General features: G+C 49.1%; 1 protein-coding gene across 1 annotated transcript in view; it reads left to right on the forward strand.

Moving 5' to 3' along the window:
- PGM2 (phosphoglucomutase 2) overlaps window positions 1-18,603 on the forward strand; it is a 103,795-nt gene that overhangs the window by 78,387 nt on the left and 6,805 nt on the right. The window contains exons 11-13 of the mRNA XM_078776724.1: window positions 2,098-2,227; window positions 14,555-14,747; window positions 15,358-15,488. Of these exons, the coding sequence (XP_078632850.1) occupies window positions 2,098-2,227; window positions 14,555-14,747; window positions 15,358-15,488 (454 nt within the window). The remainder of the gene's footprint in view (window positions 1-2,097; window positions 2,228-14,554; window positions 14,748-15,357; window positions 15,489-18,603) is intronic.

The following is an 18,603-nucleotide window of genomic DNA, read 5'->3' on the forward strand; positions in this document are numbered from 1 at the left end:
TATGGAAAAGACAAAAGCGACACGGATGTGAAGGAGAAGAAGACAGAAGTAGGGAATACGAATATAATTTATTTACTATTTACAACCAAAAGTAACCAAGGAAGAAGGAAAGATAAGAAAATAATTTACAGAAGATATTAGAGAGACTGCAACGCTAGCTTACCTACAGTCTTAATTAACCCAGGGACAGAACAAACAAGGACAGACTCACGCGGGGAATGATGATAGGACTGGCAGGAGGTGGATGGCTGGAGGGAGAGGAAGGTCCACGGATACTGCAGCACGATCGGCGCGTTTGGCAGCCGCCGTTCCTTCGCGGCCCCGCTCAAAACTGCCGTCAAGGCCCCAAGCTTTTGTGTCTGAAGCTGCTGTGGCTGCTGCTGAAGCCGCCGCTGTTGCTGCTGCTGCTGCTGCGTGGACGTCGCGTGCTTTCTCCAGGACTCGTCTGACTCGTCTGGTCCAACCACTCAACTCAACAACGTCCTTGCTTCTTGCGCGCGCGCTTTTATAGCGCCTCAGGCGATCAAGCCGCCGGCCTTCAGGACACGCCCATCGGTCAGCTCGCCTCGGCCCTGATTGGTCTGCACGGCCCTCTGGCTCCGCCCTTGATGACGATGGGCGGGCACGCCCTTCTTCCCCGCCCCGAGCACATGTTCAATGGTGGTTTTGGGGCGAAATCAGCAACCCACAGCTGTAGCAAACCTGGCAACTGCCCAGTGCAGTTGGCAATGGAGGCTTGGAGGGGATGTAATTGGCAATTGAGGCTTGGCAATGGAAGTTTTGGGAGTGGGAATGGGGAATGAAGGGAATCTATCTTATTTCACTTGGTGCAATGGAGTGTCATCTTAATGGAAGACAAGGCCTTACCCTAATACACATAATAAAGATATAACTATCAACAAGGGGGAAATCTATGATTGGCTGACGTGATTGTTTATGACCTAATTATGGGACGCCCTTTGACCTTTATACATAACTGGAGTAAGGAGGGTCCAGAATAAAGCAATAATAATAAAAAACTCGTCTGGTCCACTCGTCTGACTCGTCTGGTCCAACCACTCAACTCAACAACGTCCTTGCTTCTTGCGCGCGTGCTTTTATAGCGCCTCAGGCGATCAAGCCGCCGGCCTTCAGGACACGCCCATCGGTCAGCTCGCCTCGGCCCTGATTGGTCTGCCCTGCACTGCAAACTGCAAACTGGTCTGCACTGCAAAAAAAAAATTAAAAAAAAATTAAAAAAAAAAAAAAGAAAAACAATCCTCATATCCACAACAATATACATATATATATATATATATATATATATATATATATATATATATATATATATATATATATATATATAGATATAGATATAGATATAGATATAGATATAGATATAGATAGATATATATAGATATATAGATATATAGATATATATATAGATATATATATATATAATATATATATATATACACACAAAAATATATATATACATGGGCCAGTTTTCCAGACTTTTCCCCCTTACCATTTAACATATTGAACTGAACCTTGGTAGGGAACCATTGCAAAGCAATTCTCCCTCTTGTTACCCTCGCCAGAGGAGAGGGTATTGCATTTGAGTCCGTTTGTTTGTCCACACAGAATGAATATGATTTTCTCTGCAACCATTTGTCCGATTGACAGGAAAATTTCACCATTAGTGCAACTCCACCTGTAGAATTTTTTAATAATTATGACGTCATAGGTCTTGTGGTTCGGCCGCCGTCTTGGAAAACCGCGAAATATTGCACCTCTATCTCAAAGCTCTGAATAGAAAAAATTGAGACTTGGCTCATTGTAAAGAACTCTCCATGTGGAATAACATCTGTGAATGGTGATGTCATAGGTGCCTCCATTATGACGTCATTATTTCACAAGTATCAAAGCATAATCTAGGAATAAATTGGTGGAGAAAAAAATAATATTGCTGACATCGATCACGTAGTTCGGCCGCCATATTTGTTTTAACACAAAAGCCTTAAAAAAAACTGAAAATACATCCTGGCGAGGGTTTGCAATCTCTGATTGCTCTTTTTCTTGTTTTATTTGTTTCTTCCATTTTTTTTCTCTTTGCAGGTTTCATGTGTGGAACAACAGTTTTGGACAAAGATGGTGTGAGTGCAGCAGCCATGGCGGCCGAGATGGCCATCTACCTCGCAGCACAGAATATCACATTGACTCAACAGCTTCAGAACATCTATGACAAGTCAGTGAATCAACACCAGGCTGCATGTTCTTCCTGAAAAATGTTTTAACTTTTAAACAGTTTTATGTAAGGCTTGTAGTAGAGCTTGTATGTAAATCAGATGCATGGCAAAGACAGTGGTTGATTTTAGTGTACCTTTAATGTGAATCGCAAGGACGTTTGTAAACGATGCACAAATAACATGACGTAACTAGGACGGCACTCGTTAGAGCACATACTTCTCTCTGCCAGGCCGAGAAGTTTACATTTTGTATCCCAAGCCTGGTGTTGGCTTAGCGGTTAGGGTGCCGACTTGGGATCCTTGGATCCTGGGTTCGAATCCCGGTCGATCGCTGAATTAACGCCAGGGGGGTTGACTCATTCTGTTATCCTTCCGAGGTCGGCAAATTGAGTACCAGCTTTCTGGGATGAATGATCACGGTGTGCACCCCGATTTAGAATAGGTACACCGTATCCCTGCGCATCGTAAAGAGCGTGACCAAGGGTTGGCGTCAGGAAGGGCATCCGGCCATAAAAACATTGCCTCAAACAGGGAACCATGATTGTCATGGGGCCTGCAAGGCTAACCCCCGCTCTAGCGGGGAAAATGGCCTTAAAACGATCATTTATTCATTCATTCATTCATCACACTAATTGGCTGGATTTGCTTCTGGACCTTAAACAAAATCTAATATTGGCTTGCTCTTGTTATCTACCCAACTTATCCACCAAGTTTTGTCCGAATCCTTCCATAACATTTTGAAATATCATTTTTGGCCATCTCTCTCAATTGTGAAGAATCGCTTGGAAAATTCTTGTTATCCGATAAATTAAATTCATAACGTTTTTAGATACCCTGCTCAGACAAACAGACCGACAAACGGGGGTGAAAACATAACCTCCGTTCACCTTTGGTAATAGGTAATAACAATAACGTAAAAGTATATGGGATTTGAATCTGGGTTCCCAGCATCATGAGTCTGGTTCAGATTGGGAACAATAAACAGGACTGGCCTGATGGCTCAATCAGAGTTGTCTACACTCGTGCTTATGCTCTACACTAGCCGTTTATTTGTTTATTTTAATGTACACACCACCGTAACCCAGGTTATTCTTTATCTCTGCTTTTTGGGGGTTTTGGCCACAGATTGATTGCATCCTTGCCCACAAGTGCAATCCTTCTTGATGTGAAAACCTAATTATTTTCACACAAGCTCGTGCGCACATAAATGTCATTGAAAATTTATGGTGGTCTCATTAAATCGCTGAGGTAACTTTCCGTTGTCCAACTAAAAGCAAATACTTTTTAATTTGGACATCATAACAGTATTCACCTCCAAATATGGCTTGGATCTTGCCAAGGGAGCTGGTGGGGTCAAAGATTCCTGGAACAAGGATCATATATCACAATCTGCATGCTCTACCTTTACTTTTTTCATTCAGTGTGAAACACAAACTGATTGTTAAAATGACCATCAAATATCGAAAGCATCAGCGTTACGTCTCTTGCAACACAACGGTACGTTGGGCCTTAGGCCTTAAGCTTTATGCCTACCCTCTGGACAAATTAAGCCCAGGTTTCTTAATACAGTAGTGTATCATTTTCGTAATAATAATAATAATAATAATAATAATAATAGTAAATATGACTGTAGTGAAATTATACCAAGGTGAACCCAGGGGTGCTCGCTACGGAAGGGGCCGTCTATAAGACCCGGGACAACCGGGGCGTGCGGACACTTCAGCGGAACTCACTGTGACATTATCCAGTAGTTTGAATGGTATGTACGCCCCCAAATGCTGTGCTACGCTAACCATTGTTATATTGAAACTACCATTGCTGCTCATGAATGCTCTGATTTAATGCCTGTTGCATGCATGTATATTTACAGGATGTACTCCAGATCTAAATGATATTAAAGCCTACCCAGAGGTCAAGTCGTGTCTGAGCTTGATTTTCACGACATTTAATATCATTTAGATCTCCGGGGAATGGCTGACCACAAGATGATCGTGGTACCGTTTCCCGGAGCCGACCCTCAAGCTGAGGGATCTGCATCGGAGTTCGCTCGTTGGCTCAAACGCTGCAGATACACTTTGCGGCTCACGGGACCGAGCCCACCGCTGCGATAAAGCTGTCCGGGGTCCATCACACTGTTTGGGACATACGCTACGGCCCTAGCCGAGCTGAAGCGCCTCTACGTACACGGAGCGCTGTGCACGGCCGGCATCAACTCTCTCAGCGGAGACTGCCAACCGTCTGAATCGATCGATCGCTTCGCGCAGGAGCTGCGCTGCTTATTGGCAGACTGCGTGCCGTTCGGACCCATGAGCAAGTGCAGGACGATTTGCTCCGAGGTTCATTCATCACCGGAATAAGTTCTGGAGTCTTGCGGCTCCGTCTCTTGGAGGTCGCAGAGCTGACATTTACAGAAGCACTACGGCTGGCACGCGTATACACAGATGCCCGAGAAAAATTGACCGCATATGATCACCCACGAGTCGTGGCAGGGACCTCGCGACACGCGCGACCTGAGAGGGCTACCGCCGAGGATACGGAGGAGGACCCGACCACCACGACGGCCGAGTCTCTGGGAGCTCCGGAAGCGGAGTCCGCTTCCGGCCTCACTGCTGCCGCTGCTGCCCGGCCACGGCCTGCCCGGTATGCAAAACGTTACTTTTGTGGTAAATCGGCAGCATCCTCGCTCTGAATGCCCGGCCCGAGAGGCGACGTGTCACCTGTGCTCCACTAAGGGCCATTTTGCAAAGGTCAGCAGAAAGGCCGCTCGGGGCACGCATTCCGCTGATCGTGATTCCGTGACGAGCGGAGATCAGCGGAACATAGAGCTACTCGGTGGAACCATCTCCTCCGCGCGAATCGCGCACTGCTCGTCGGAATCACGCCGTCATGACCGGCTCACTCCGACCACTCGCTACTCGGTGGCCCATCTCCTCCGCGCGAATCGCGCACTGCTCGTCGGAATCACGCCGTGTCTCTCACGACCGGCTCACTCCGACCACTCGCTACTCTGTGGCCCATCTCCTCCGCGCGAATCGCGCACCGCTCGTCGGAAGCACGCCGTGCCTCTCACGACCGGCTCACTCCGACCACTCGATACTCGGTGGAACCACCTCCTCCACGCGAATCGTCGTGCACTGCACCCATCGCGTGCTAATACTCTGGGAGGCCCGCGATCCCATCCTGCTTCCGATCACCTCCTCGCCGCGAAGCCGCACATTGCTCCCTTTTGCGGGCCCTACTCGGCGAGGCCCACTATATCGGCGAGGCCCACGATTCCGAACGTTGCTCGGAATCACCTCCTATGCGAAGCCACACGTGGCACCCATCGCGGGCCCTCTCTGCGACGCCGGCGATTCCTATCGCTGCTCGTCGGAACCCCTCTTACGCGCGAGTCACGCGCCGCACCGTCGCTGGAAGGAATCACTACAATGCACGACGCGCCAGTTGCGCGCGCCGCATCTTCGCTGGATGAACCCCTTTGCATGCGGTTCCTCTCGCGGGCTCTACTCTGTGAGGCCGGCGATTCTGATCGCGGCCGTCGCAATCGCACCTGCATGTGGCTACTCCCCGAGGCCGGCGAACTCCGCTGCCCGGAATCGCCTCAATGGAGGCTCGCTTGGCACCATGCGAGGACTCATCGCAGCACGGATGAATTTCTAAGGACGTCGAGCGGGACCTTCATAGCCTTTCACGGCACTCGGGCTTATGCTTATGGAGGTTGATCGTATACCATGTGTATCCTAGATGATCGTTCTTATTCGTCCTGGGTTTTACCTGATTTGTTGTTCCCGATCTTCAAACGGCGTATACGTGAAACACCTGCGACCTTTGTACACCGACTGCTTTCATTCCTGTTTCACACCCCGCGTTTCACCCAATTAATTTAATATGATAACTGTTGGATTAATGTGGTGTTGGTGTAGAGCAGGCTTGACGGACCAAATGGCCTCCTCTTCATCCTTCATGCTCTGACCCGAAAACGAGACGCTACTTCAGGTCGTGCAGTCTATCGCTGCCAAGCATGCTCGCCACCTCGACTCGGCGGGCTCACCCGCACTGGATCAACAGGCCGAGCTCAACTTTCGGTTTCCCTCGTACGCGGTGCGCCCTAGATATTACTTTCGCCCGTCGGCGGGGTTCGTATTCCGTATACCGATCTCGAGCTCGCTCGAATGCTGCTGCCCCATGGACGCGAGACTTTAGATTTTGGAGTGCTACTTTACTCCGTCTGGGGATGCCGCTCAGCTAGAACTCGCCGTCAAACCCGCCCGCACGCACGCGCCCGAACTAATTGATGACGTCATCGACTATATCACGCGTTTGCTTTACAGCATCATTAACGTAATTGCGTGCTTCCCGCGAACTCATCAGGGGATTCGTTTACATTTCTCTGTACCTTGGTAGACTACGTACCAAATGTCCTTTACGTAAACGCCGTAAACAACGTAACGCGGCGCTACCTCAGGGTCGCGCGCCAGCGCCGTTAGGGAGTACACGGTGACCTCGTGAAATGGTGACATTGAGCGTCGCGCCCGACTCCCTTGTCACCTGCGCATGTAACGGGGCACCGTACCGCCTGCTCGCCCTCGACCTTGGGCTCGTTGTTTACTCTGGGCTCGTGTTTATCGGACAGAGCTCTTGGCTCGTACATTTCGAGCCTGCGAGACGCCTCGTCTGATTCCATTTTCCCTCTGCCCGGACTGCCTGTGACTCAGCCTGACCCAGACTGTGAAGGTCGTCTGTCTTCGGTATGCAGCGCGCTGCTGCACCCCCGGTGGGGCTCAAGGTGGTGGCGGCTCAGTGATGATATGAGCCGGCATCCGTTATGGAGGGAAGGATCGGGTGCCTTAACAGATGTTTCGTCTACCTCGATAATCTTACGGTTTGTGGATATGTCCAAGGGATATGACCATGATGCTAATTTGCTTGTCGCGCTGTCGCGCTGGTATTACTTATCTATGCAGGAGGATACGTGCAAATACTCCCTACGCACGTGCAACTCCCTACGCACGATGGATATATTTCTGGGGTACACCGCCTCAAAGGTACACCTTTTCCATGTAGCTGCTGTGCCGACTACCCCACAGTAAGACTACTGCTACCCACGGGCTCATCGTCTTCTCCCTGGCTCTGACCCATGGCTCTGTCGCTCCGGGTAAGGAGCGTCTGCGACCTTTGCTCGATATGGCCCCTCCCTGTGATCGGGCCACCTCGCCCCTTGGGAGCGTCTGCGACCTTTGCTCGATATGGCCCCTCCCTGTGATCAGGCCACCTCGCCCCTTGGGAGCATCTGCGACCTTTGCTCGACATGGCCCCTCCCTGTGATCGGGCCACCTCGCCCCTTGTGGGGGCCCGGGAGGTTAATTGATGCTCGCCCGGGTGCCGTCCGGTATAACGCCTCCCACCTCGCCCCTTGTGGGGCCCAGGATGGACACTTTGAGTCCATGGATGGTCGATCCGCCATTCCATGATGGTGTTGAATGGATGGATTGGTCGGACAGCCATGGATGGACAGTCCATCCGGGGCGATGGCTGTCTTTGGGTCTCTGTGCCATTGTGTCCGTGGATGGTCGATCCATCCGCGGTCCGGCTGGATCCGTGCCATGCAATGATGGCGTTGTATGGATGGATCGGTCGGACATCCGGGGATGGCCTATCCATCCGGGTCATCTAGCATGACAATCATCTCGACATCTAGACAATCCATCCGGGACGACGCTGGGACAAACATGGTTTGTCCAGCCGGTCGTCCAGGCAGCCTTCAGAGGCCGCTCGTGTCTCGTGCGATCGCTGCCAACGGTAGATTCGCATGCCGAAACAAGAGTTTGTAATGCGTATGTACCCTTGGGAGCCAAGGCAGCTACAGACTTACTGTAATGGACTTACTGTAGTGGCCTCCTGTCATGTACTCTTACTTACTGTAAAGAGGCTTACTGCTTTACACATCTTCCACTTTGACACATCTTCCTGAAATGTTGCCTTGCGACGAATAGACATGGCTTACTGGTTTACACACCTTCCACATCGACACATCTGCCTGTAATGCGTTGCCTTGCGACGAATGGACAGTCGCTCTTCGTCAAGGCGCACCTTATGTAATGAGTTGCATAACGCAAAGGTACACCTTATCCATGTAGCTGCTGTGCCGACTACCCCACAGTAAGACTACTGCTACCCACGGGCTCATCGTCTTCTCCCTGGGATGAACACTGCTTGCTCGGTTCGATATCTTCTTGATTGGGATTTCCTCCTCAATACTTCTATATCTGGGGATTGATGCTAACCAGGCTAACAGGTTGAAATGCAGTAACCCTGCCATCGACATGGATTGACGTGACCCATTCGTTTATTGCTGATGCTTGATTGCAACCTGCCGAGCGGCAGTATAGTTCTAACGGCGGGGAGAATGTAGTGAAATTATACCAAGGTGAACCCAGGGGTGCTCGCTACGGAAGGGGCCGTCTATAAGACCCGGGACAACCGGGGCGTGCGGACACTTCAGCGGAACTCACTGTGACATTATCCAGTAGTTTGAATGGTATGTACGCCCCCAAATGCTGTGCTACGCTAACCATTGTTATATTGAAACTACCATTGCTGCTCATGAATGCTCTGATTTAATGCCTGTTGCATGCATGTATATTTACAGGATGTACTCCAGATCTAAATGATATTAAAGCCTACCCAGAGGTCAAGTCGTGTCTGAGCTTGATTTTCACGACATTTAATATCATTTAGATCTCCGGGGAATGGCTGACCACAAGATGATCGTGGTACCGTTTCCCGGAGCCGACCCTCAAGCTGAGGGATCTGCATCGGAGTTCGCTCGTTGGCTCAAACGCTGCAGATACACTTTGCGGCTCACGGGACCGAGCCCACCGCTGCGATAAAGCTGTCCGGGGTCCATCACACTGTTTGGGACATACGCTACGGCCCTAGCCGAGCTGAAGCGCCTCTACGTACACGGAGCGCTGTGCACGGCCGGCATCAACTCTCTCAGCGGAGACTGCCAACCGTCTGAATCGATCGATCGCTTCGCGCAGGAGCTGCGCTGCTTATTGGCAGACTGCGTGCCGTTCGGACCCATGAGCAAGTGCAGGACGATTTGCTCCGAGGTTCATTCATCACCGGAATAAGTTCTGGAGTCTTGCGGCTCCGTCTCTTGGAGGTCGCAGAGCTGACATTTACAGAAGCACTACGGCTGGCACGCGTATACACAGATGCCCGAGAAAAATTGACCGCATATGATCACCCACGAGTCGTGGCAGGGACCTCGCGACACGCGCGACCTGAGAGGGCTACCGCCGAGGATACGGAGGAGGACCCGACCACCACGACGGCCGAGTCTCTGGGAGCTCCGGAAGCGGAGTCCGCTTCCGGCCTCACTGCTGCCGCTGCTGCCCGGCCACGGCCTGCCCGGTATGCAAAACGTTACTTTTGTGGTAAATCGGCAGCATCCTCGCTCTGAATGCCCGGCCCGAGAGGCGACGTGTCACCTGTGCTCCACTAAGGGCCATTTTGCAAAGGTCAGCAGAAAGGCCGCTCGGGGCACGCATTCCGCTGATCGTGATTCCGTGACGAGCGGAGATCAGCGGAACATAGAGCTACTCGGTGGAACCATCTCCTCCGCGCGAATCGCGCACTGCTCGTCGGAATCACGCCGTCATGACCGGCTCACTCCGACCACTCGCTACTCGGTGGCCCATCTCCTCCGCGCGAATCGCGCACTGCTCGTCGGAATCACGCCGTGTCTCTCACGACCGGCTCACTCCGACCACTCGCTACTCTGTGGCCCATCTCCTCCGCGCGAATCGCGCACCGCTCGTCGGAAGCACGCCGTGCCTCTCACGACCGGCTCACTCCGACCACTCGATACTCGGTGGAACCACCTCCTCCACGCGAATCGTCGTGCACTGCACCCATCGCGTGCTAATACTCTGGGAGGCCCGCGATCCCATCCTGCTTCCGATCACCTCCTCGCCGCGAAGCCGCACATTGCTCCCTTTTGCGGGCCCTACTCGGCGAGGCCCACTATATCGGCGAGGCCCACGATTCCGAACGTTGCTCGGAATCACCTCCTATGCGAAGCCACACGTGGCACCCATCGCGGGCCCTCTCTGCGACGCCGGCGATTCCTATCGCTGCTCGTCGGAACCCCTCTTACGCGCGAGTCACGCGCCGCACCGTCGCTGGAAGGAATCACTACAATGCACGACGCGCCAGTTGCGCGCGCCGCATCTTCGCTGGATGAACCCCTTTGCATGCGGTTCCTCTCGCGGGCTCTACTCTGTGAGGCCGGCGATTCTGATCGCGGCCGTCGCAATCGCACCTGCATGTGGCTACTCCCCGAGGCCGGCGAACTCCGCTGCCCGGAATCGCCTCAATGGAGGCTCGCTTGGCACCATGCGAGGACTCATCGCAGCACGGATGAATTTCTAAGGACGTCGAGCGGGACCTTCATAGCCTTTCACGGCACTCGGGCTTATGCTTATGGAGGTTGATCGTATACCATGTGTATCCTAGATGATCGTTCTTATTCGTCCTGGGTTTTACCTGATTTGTTGTTCCCGATCTTCAAACGGCGTATACGTGAAACACCTGCGACCTTTGTACACCGACTGCTTTCATTCCTGTTTCACACCCCGCGTTTCACCCAATTAATTTAATATGATAACTGTTGGATTAATGTGGTGTTGGTGTAGAGCAGGCTTGACGGACCAAATGGCCTCCTCTTCATCCTTCATGCTCTGACCCGAAAACGAGACGCTACTTCAGGTCGTGCAGTCTATCGCTGCCAAGCATGCTCGCCACCTCGACTCGGCGGGCTCACCCGCACTGGATCAACAGGCCGAGCTCAACTTTCGGTTTCCCTCGTACGCGGTGCGCCCTAGATATTACTTTCGCCCGTCGGCCGGGTTCGTATTCCGTATACCGATCTCGAGCTCGCTCGAATGCTGCTGCCCCATGGACGCGAGACTTTAGATTTTGGAGTGCTACTTTACTCCGTCTGGGGATGCCGCTCAGCTAGAACTCGCCGTCAAACCCGCCCGCACGCACGCGCCCGAACTAATTGATGACGTCATCGACTATATCACGCGTTTGCTTTACAGCATCATTAACGTAATTGCGTGCTTCCCGCGAACTCATCAGGGGATTCGTTTACATTTCTCTGTACCTTGGTAGACTACGTACCAAATGTCCTTTACGTAAACGCCGTAAACAACGTAACGCGGCGCTACCTCAGGGTCGCGCGCCAGCGCCGTTAGGGAGTACACGGTGACCTCGTGAAATGGTGACATTGAGCGTCGCGCCCGACTCCCTTGTCACCTGCGCATGTAACGGGGCACCGTACCGCCTGCTCGCCCTCGACCTTGGGCTCGTTGTTTACTCTGGGCTCGTGTTTATCGGACAGAGCTCTTGGCTCGTACATTTCGAGCCTGCGAGACGCCTCGTCTGATTCCATTTTCCCTCTGCCCGGACTGCCTGTGACTCAGCCTGACCCAGACTGTGAAGGTCGTCTGTCTTCGGTATGCAGCGCGCTGCTGCACCCCCGGTGGGGCTCAAGGTGGTGGCGGCTCAGTGATGATATGAGCCGGCATCCGTTATGGAGGGAAGGATCGGGTGCCTTAACAGATGTTTCGTCTACCTCGATAATCTTACGGTTTGTGGATATGTCCAAGGGATATGACCATGATGCTAATTTGCTTGTCGCGCTGTCGCGCTGGTATTACTTATCTATGCAGGAGGATACGTGCAAATACTCCCTACGCACGTGCAACTCCCTACGCACGATGGATATATTTCTGGGGTACACCGCCTCAAAGGTACACCTTTTCCATGTAGCTGCTGTGCCGACTACCCCACAGTAAGACTACTGCTACCCACGGGCTCATCGTCTTCTCCCTGGCTCTGACCCATGGCTCTGTCGCTCCGGGTAAGGAGCGTCTGCGACCTTTGCTCGATATGGCCCCTCCCTGTGATCGGGCCACCTCGCCCCTTGGGAGCGTCTGCGACCTTTGCTCGATATGGCCCCTCCCTGTGATCAGGCCACCTCGCCCCTTGGGAGCATCTGCGACCTTTGCTCGACATGGCCCCTCCCTGTGATCGGGCCACCTCGCCCCTTGTGGGGGCCCGGGAGGTTAATTGATGCTCGCCCGGGTGCCGTCCGGTATAACGCCTCCCACCTCGCCCCTTGTGGGGCCCAGGATGGACACTTTGAGTCCATGGATGGTCGATCCGCCATTCCATGATGGTGTTGAATGGATGGATTGGTCGGACAGCCATGGATGGACAGTCCATCCGGGGCGATGGCTGTCTTTGGGTCTCTGTGCCATTGTGTCCGTGGATGGTCGATCCATCCGCGGTCCGGCTGGATCCGTGCCATGCAATGATGGCGTTGTATGGATGGATCGGTCGGACATCCGGGGATGGCCTATCCATCCGGGTCATCTAGCATGACAATCATCTCGACATCTAGACAATCCATCCGGGACGACGCTGGGACAAACATGGTTTGTCCAGCCGGTCGTCCAGGCAGCCTTCAGAGGCCGCTCGTGTCTCGTGCGATCGCTGCCAACGGTAGATTCGCATGCCGAAACAAGAGTTTGTAATGCGTATGTACCCTTGGGAGCCAAGGCAGCTACAGACTTACTGTAATGGACTTACTGTAGTGGCCTCCTGTCATGTACTCTTACTTACTGTAAAGAGGCTTACTGCTTTACACATCTTCCACTTTGACACATCTTCCTGAAATGTTGCCTTGCGACGAATAGACATGGCTTACTGGTTTACACACCTTCCACATCGACACATCTGCCTGTAATGCGTTGCCTTGCGACGAATGGACAGTCGCTCTTCGTCAAGGCGCACCTTATGTAATGAGTTGCATAACGCAAAGGTACACCTTATCCATGTAGCTGCTGTGCCGACTACCCCACAGTAAGACTACTGCTACCCACGGGCTCATCGTCTTCTCCCTGGGATGAACACTGCTTGCTCGGTTCGATATCTTCTTGATTGGGATTTCCTCCTCAATACTTCTATATCTGGGGATTGATGCTAACCAGGCTAACAGGTTGAAATGCAGTAACCCTGCCATCGACATGGATTGACGTGACCCATTCGTTTATTGCTGATGCTTGATTGCAACCTGCCGAGCGGCAGTATAGTTCTAACGGCGGGGAGAATGTAGTGAAATTATACCAAGGTGAACCCAGGGGTGCTCGCTACGGAAGGGGCCGTCTATAAGACCCGGGACAACCGGGGCGTGCGGACACTTCAGCGGAACTCACTGTGACATTATCCAGTAGTTTGAATGGTATGTACGCCCCCAAATGCTGCGCTACGCTAACCATTGTTATATTGAAACTACCATTGCTGCTCATGAATGCTCTGATTTAATGCCTGTTGCATGCATGTATATTTACAGGATGTACTCCAGATCTAAATGATATTAAAGCCTACCCAGAGGTCAAGTCGTGTCTGAGCTTGATTTTCACGACAATGACCATAACACTTTAATCCCAATGTCGTGAATACAAAGTTAATGGATTGAAGCATTGTATGGTTCATGATTCCATGATAAGCGGTGTACGGACTAAACTGCAGAAGTAAGGAATTCGCCTCGGTGTTTTGATAGCATGTTATTAACCCAACTCTTGTGGGGCATATAGATTACAGTAGATCTTCCCTCAGTTCTGTAAGTAAAACTTATTTTACGGATGTCGGGATTCCTCCAAATTTATTTGTTTAATGTTATAGACAGCATTAGCGACTGTTTAAAAAGCTAATCATATTTGTTTGTGGTTTATACTATTTTACAAGCCCGGCTACGCCGCTGTTGGACTTTCGGTCTTGTTTTCATTTGCTTAGAAAATTATGATGGTATCTTTCCCAATATTAAGTCAAGCGTTCACAAATCTAATTTGGGTGAAGAAAAAGGCAAACAAATTTACCATAATGTAGTATTGTGTGAGCACATTTATGGTACTAGTGTGGGTCAGGTGGGGGACTGAGTAGGGATTTGTCTGTGTCAAGTCTTTACGTCCTTTAGTGTAAGTTCCTTCATGATGTACAAGTAGCAGAAAAAAAAATGAATGAAAATTTATTTTAACCTTGCGTCCTTAGAGGAATTACCAGAACACTAAAATATTTAGGGGTGCAGTAAATGATTGGACATGCTGTGCTGTTATAGACAACACTTGGGCCTTCTTCCATCGCTAACCTGTTCTGATGTGGAGGTAAAGGAAAATGCAAAGCGAGGTGAGAATCCCTTGCCGTTGACCTCTGTAACTTGCAATCAGTTATAATTCCTTAATGATTCTCAGGTATGGCCACCACGCGTCACAGACGTCTTATTTCATCTGCCGTGACCCAGCGACAATCACTCGGCTGTTCAACCGTCTGCGCTCCTTTGATGGAACTGCTGCCTCGTATCCCCAGCGCTGCGGTGGTTTCAACATCTTGCACGTGCGTGACTTGACGACAGGTTATGACAGCAGCAAGCCAGACGGCAAAGCGGCAAGTCGTGTTTTTGTTTCGTTTGAATTTTTTGTTGGTGATTGATACTCCTTGTCCAACAATCCTCATTTAAAGCTGCACCATTATTGATGTTATAAGTTTTCTTATTCAACAAGTGTACAAAAATCTTTATTTAAATATCTGGGGAAAGGGAGGGACAGAAGAGTGTGAAGAAAGGGGATTTGGGGGTAGATGATTGAAAATGTCAACTGTTTGTGCTTAGATAATAGGGAGTTAGGCCTTGCTGGAATCTTAGGGAGACCAGACAAATTATTGCACCGAGATGCGTCGATAAACTTTGAATTCAACCTCGACTCCCTTTATTCTTACCCCCTCCCAATTTCCTTTCCCGTTTCTTCCCCCACAAACGCCCCTCGATCCACCTTTTCTCACCACATCCCTTCCTTTTCTCCAGTTTTGTTTTTCTCAGTTGATTTTGTTCCGTGTACGCCATATGTAGATGGGCCATTTCAAATATTTTTCTATGTCACCAAGAGTGTTGTGCAGCAAAACTAAGTGAAAAAGAAAATTAATAAATTTGTTTCTCTGCAAAATGTGGTTTAAAAATTTTTTTTTTCGGAAAGTAATCCACTGTGGCTGCTTCTCACAGATCCTTCCCAGCAGCAGCAGCCAAATGATAACGTTCACTTTCTCCAATGGATGCGTTGCTACCATGCGGACCAGTGGCACTGAACCCAAGATCAAGTACTACACAGAGATTTGTGCAGCCCCTGGACACAAGTATGTGGTGCTTTGACTTTTAACTGGTATTACAGTAAACGTATCACAGGTGAAGGGATACAGTTGTATTATAATGAAGAAATGCGTTCTGCAAACCAGTCATTACATTGATAAATCATTATACCGGGATTACCCTCCCAAACTAGATGGTATTCATAGAATACTTACCCTGCGCAGTCAACTTGGTGCGAGCCAACTCTTCTGTTTATGAAGGGTTTTTTCTTTGATCCAATATGGCTGCCAGACCACGTGAGCAATGACATCATAAATTTATATTCTCGAATATAATTGTTGCGTAGATCACACTCAAGAAATTTCAAACTGATCAGACGAAGCTTTCTCCCTGTTGAATAATGACATCATAATTAAGGCACCAATGACGTCATCGTTAAGAACACTTATTCCTCATGCAGATTTATTTACAATGAGCCAAGTTTCGGTTTGTCCCATTGAAAGGTTTCGGAGATATCAAGGTGCAACCATCTTTTCCAAGATGGCGTCCATACCGCATGACCTATGATGTCATAGTTATGAATTTAAAAAAATTATACAGGCGGAGGCACTCTTATGGTAAAATTTCGGGTCAATTGGACCAACGGTTGCCGGGAGAATGAATTTTAAAAATGCAGAAACGTACACGTATGCAACCGATCGTCTAACTGCGCTTTTCACTTCGCGAGCGCAGGATAAAAAGGAGCTATGCAAGCGTGATGTTCGACCGCATCACCGACGGCACAGTCCCGTCACAAGGTCTCACACAGCATCAGATAAAAACGCACCAGACTACTCTCCAATGGCTTCGCACACATGTTCACAAAACTTAGAGGAACCATGATTTTTTTTCCTAACATGTGATATTACAGTTAGAGCCGTACATGGCACAGCTTGTGCTGCTTAACGCACATTTTGTGCTGCTTAACAAAAGGACACGGCAACCAGCTTAACGCACCCTTCTGGTTAATCTTCAAACTAATTTTTGAAGTAGCAAACAAAATCGTTATCCAAAGAGCAAACCCAATCACAATCCAGACTTCCAGTGATGCAGCACAGTGAGATGCTTTTGTGGACGTTCACTGGAACCACATAGACAGAGCATTCTACATTTGATTGTGCACACCATCCCATGGATGCTTCCTCTACCTCTTCACAGTAGAGTGGTGCGCTTTACTTTCAAACTTTTTCCACTTGGAAACATCAGCTGGGTGTGCTTTAATGCTGAATGTGATGTCATGAAGAGACACCACGGCTTTCTCTAATAATTGCCATATATAGAAGGTAAAGTTTACACATCATCTTCCACAACGAAAGCCACAGAGGAAAAATTTCCTCCAACACTCACTCAACCCACACCATTAAATTGTCGTCTGCTTGTATACATGCATTATTTCAATCGTGTTCTGCATTCATTTTTGTCTCTAATATGTATTTGGTGTGAAAGTAGAGTCAGAGACCTCGCAGGATGGGAGACTTTATTGCAATCGACCAGGTGTATCTCTACAGGACACAAAATCATACTATAAGTCTACATAAAGCAAGGAAGCATCCGAACACATCTAGAACTAGATGATATTCATCGAATACTCACCCTGCGCAGTCAACTTGGTGTGAGCCAACTCTTCTATTTTTGAACGTTTCTTTTTTTTTGATCCAATATGGCAGCCAGAACACGTGAGCGATGACGTCATAAATTTATATTCTCTAAATAATTGTTGCATAGATCATGCTCAATAAATTTCAAACTGATCAAACTAAGCGTTGTCCCTGTCGAATTATGACGTCATAATTATGGCACCAATGACGTCATCGTTAACAACACCTATTCCCCATATGGAGTTCTTTACAATGAGCCATGTTTCAATTTTTAAAATTCTGACACGGCACACACTTTACTTAACTGAAATGCAGACACAAATGTTCTATTTTCATCAAAAATCGTCGGAATTTCGCAAAATCTGTTTTGGTCATGTGTTAATATACCTCAGCGATTGACAAATCTGAAATCAGAATTTTATTTGAGGTCAAAATGACCTCGTGAGGTCACTCCGTGCTTTGCCTGCTCATGATGTGCAGTGATAATTAATTCCATGCCCACTCTAGAAGACTTCTTCTTCACGCAATAACAACTTCCAGCTTCTATACCGTACATCCAATCATCTTGAAATTATGCACACATGTTACACTTCATTACCTCTACTATAATATGGAAGTTTCACGTCGATCAATGAAGCGGTTCAAGAGTTATAAAAAAATTTATATTTTTGTTTAATTATTTATATCTGCTAAACCACGTGACCTATCGCAAATTCCAAAAGGTCATTTTAGTAGACTGATATGCTGAACACATCTGAGAAGTTTCCCCTCGATAGGATCAAAAATGGGGGAGGAGCTAGGTTTTAAACGTTTATGCTTAAAAACGTCATAACTCCGAAACCATGTGACGCATGACGTCATGCTCGCTGACATTTGTGTTCGTCATGGGTATGCGATACCGAACTACGAAAGTTTGGCCTCAATCTGTTCAGTCGTTTAGGAGAAAATTGGATTTAAGTGGTTTTTCACTCAAAATAATATGGCGTCCGAACCACGTGACCGACAACGTCATTATAATTTTATTTCTGCATCAATTTATACCGAGAAGATGCTCAAGAAATTTCATCCTGATCGGATAAAGGTTTTTACTTGTCGAATTATGACGTCATAACGGCGGCACCTTTGACGTCATCATTCACATCTTATTCCTCATGGAGAGTTCTTTGCAATGAGACCTGGCTCAATTATTTCTGTGCAGCGGTTTTTGAGATAGAGGTGCAAATTTTTTGGGGTTTTTCCAAGATTGCGTCCGTACTACGTGACCTGTAACGTCATAATATTCACTAAAATATTCTACAGGAGGAGTCCCTCCTACGGTGAAAATTTCATGTCAATCGGACCCATGGTTGCCGAGAAAATGAATTTTTAAAATGCAGACACGTATGTACGTACGACGTACGGACGCACCCGGATGCTTAACCTTGCCTTTCGCTTCGCGAGCGCAGGGTAATGAAGCGGGCATTACCAAACTACGAAAGAGCATGATTAATCACTCTTACCTAGCTCTCAGCAAATGGCCGTAGCT

This window comes from Myxine glutinosa, chromosome 4, assembly GCF_964187855.1.
Source record: "Myxine glutinosa chromosome 4, kmMyxGlut1.1, whole genome shotgun sequence".
NCBI classification, from domain to species: domain Eukaryota; kingdom Metazoa; phylum Chordata; class Myxini; order Myxiniformes; family Myxinidae; genus Myxine; species Myxine glutinosa.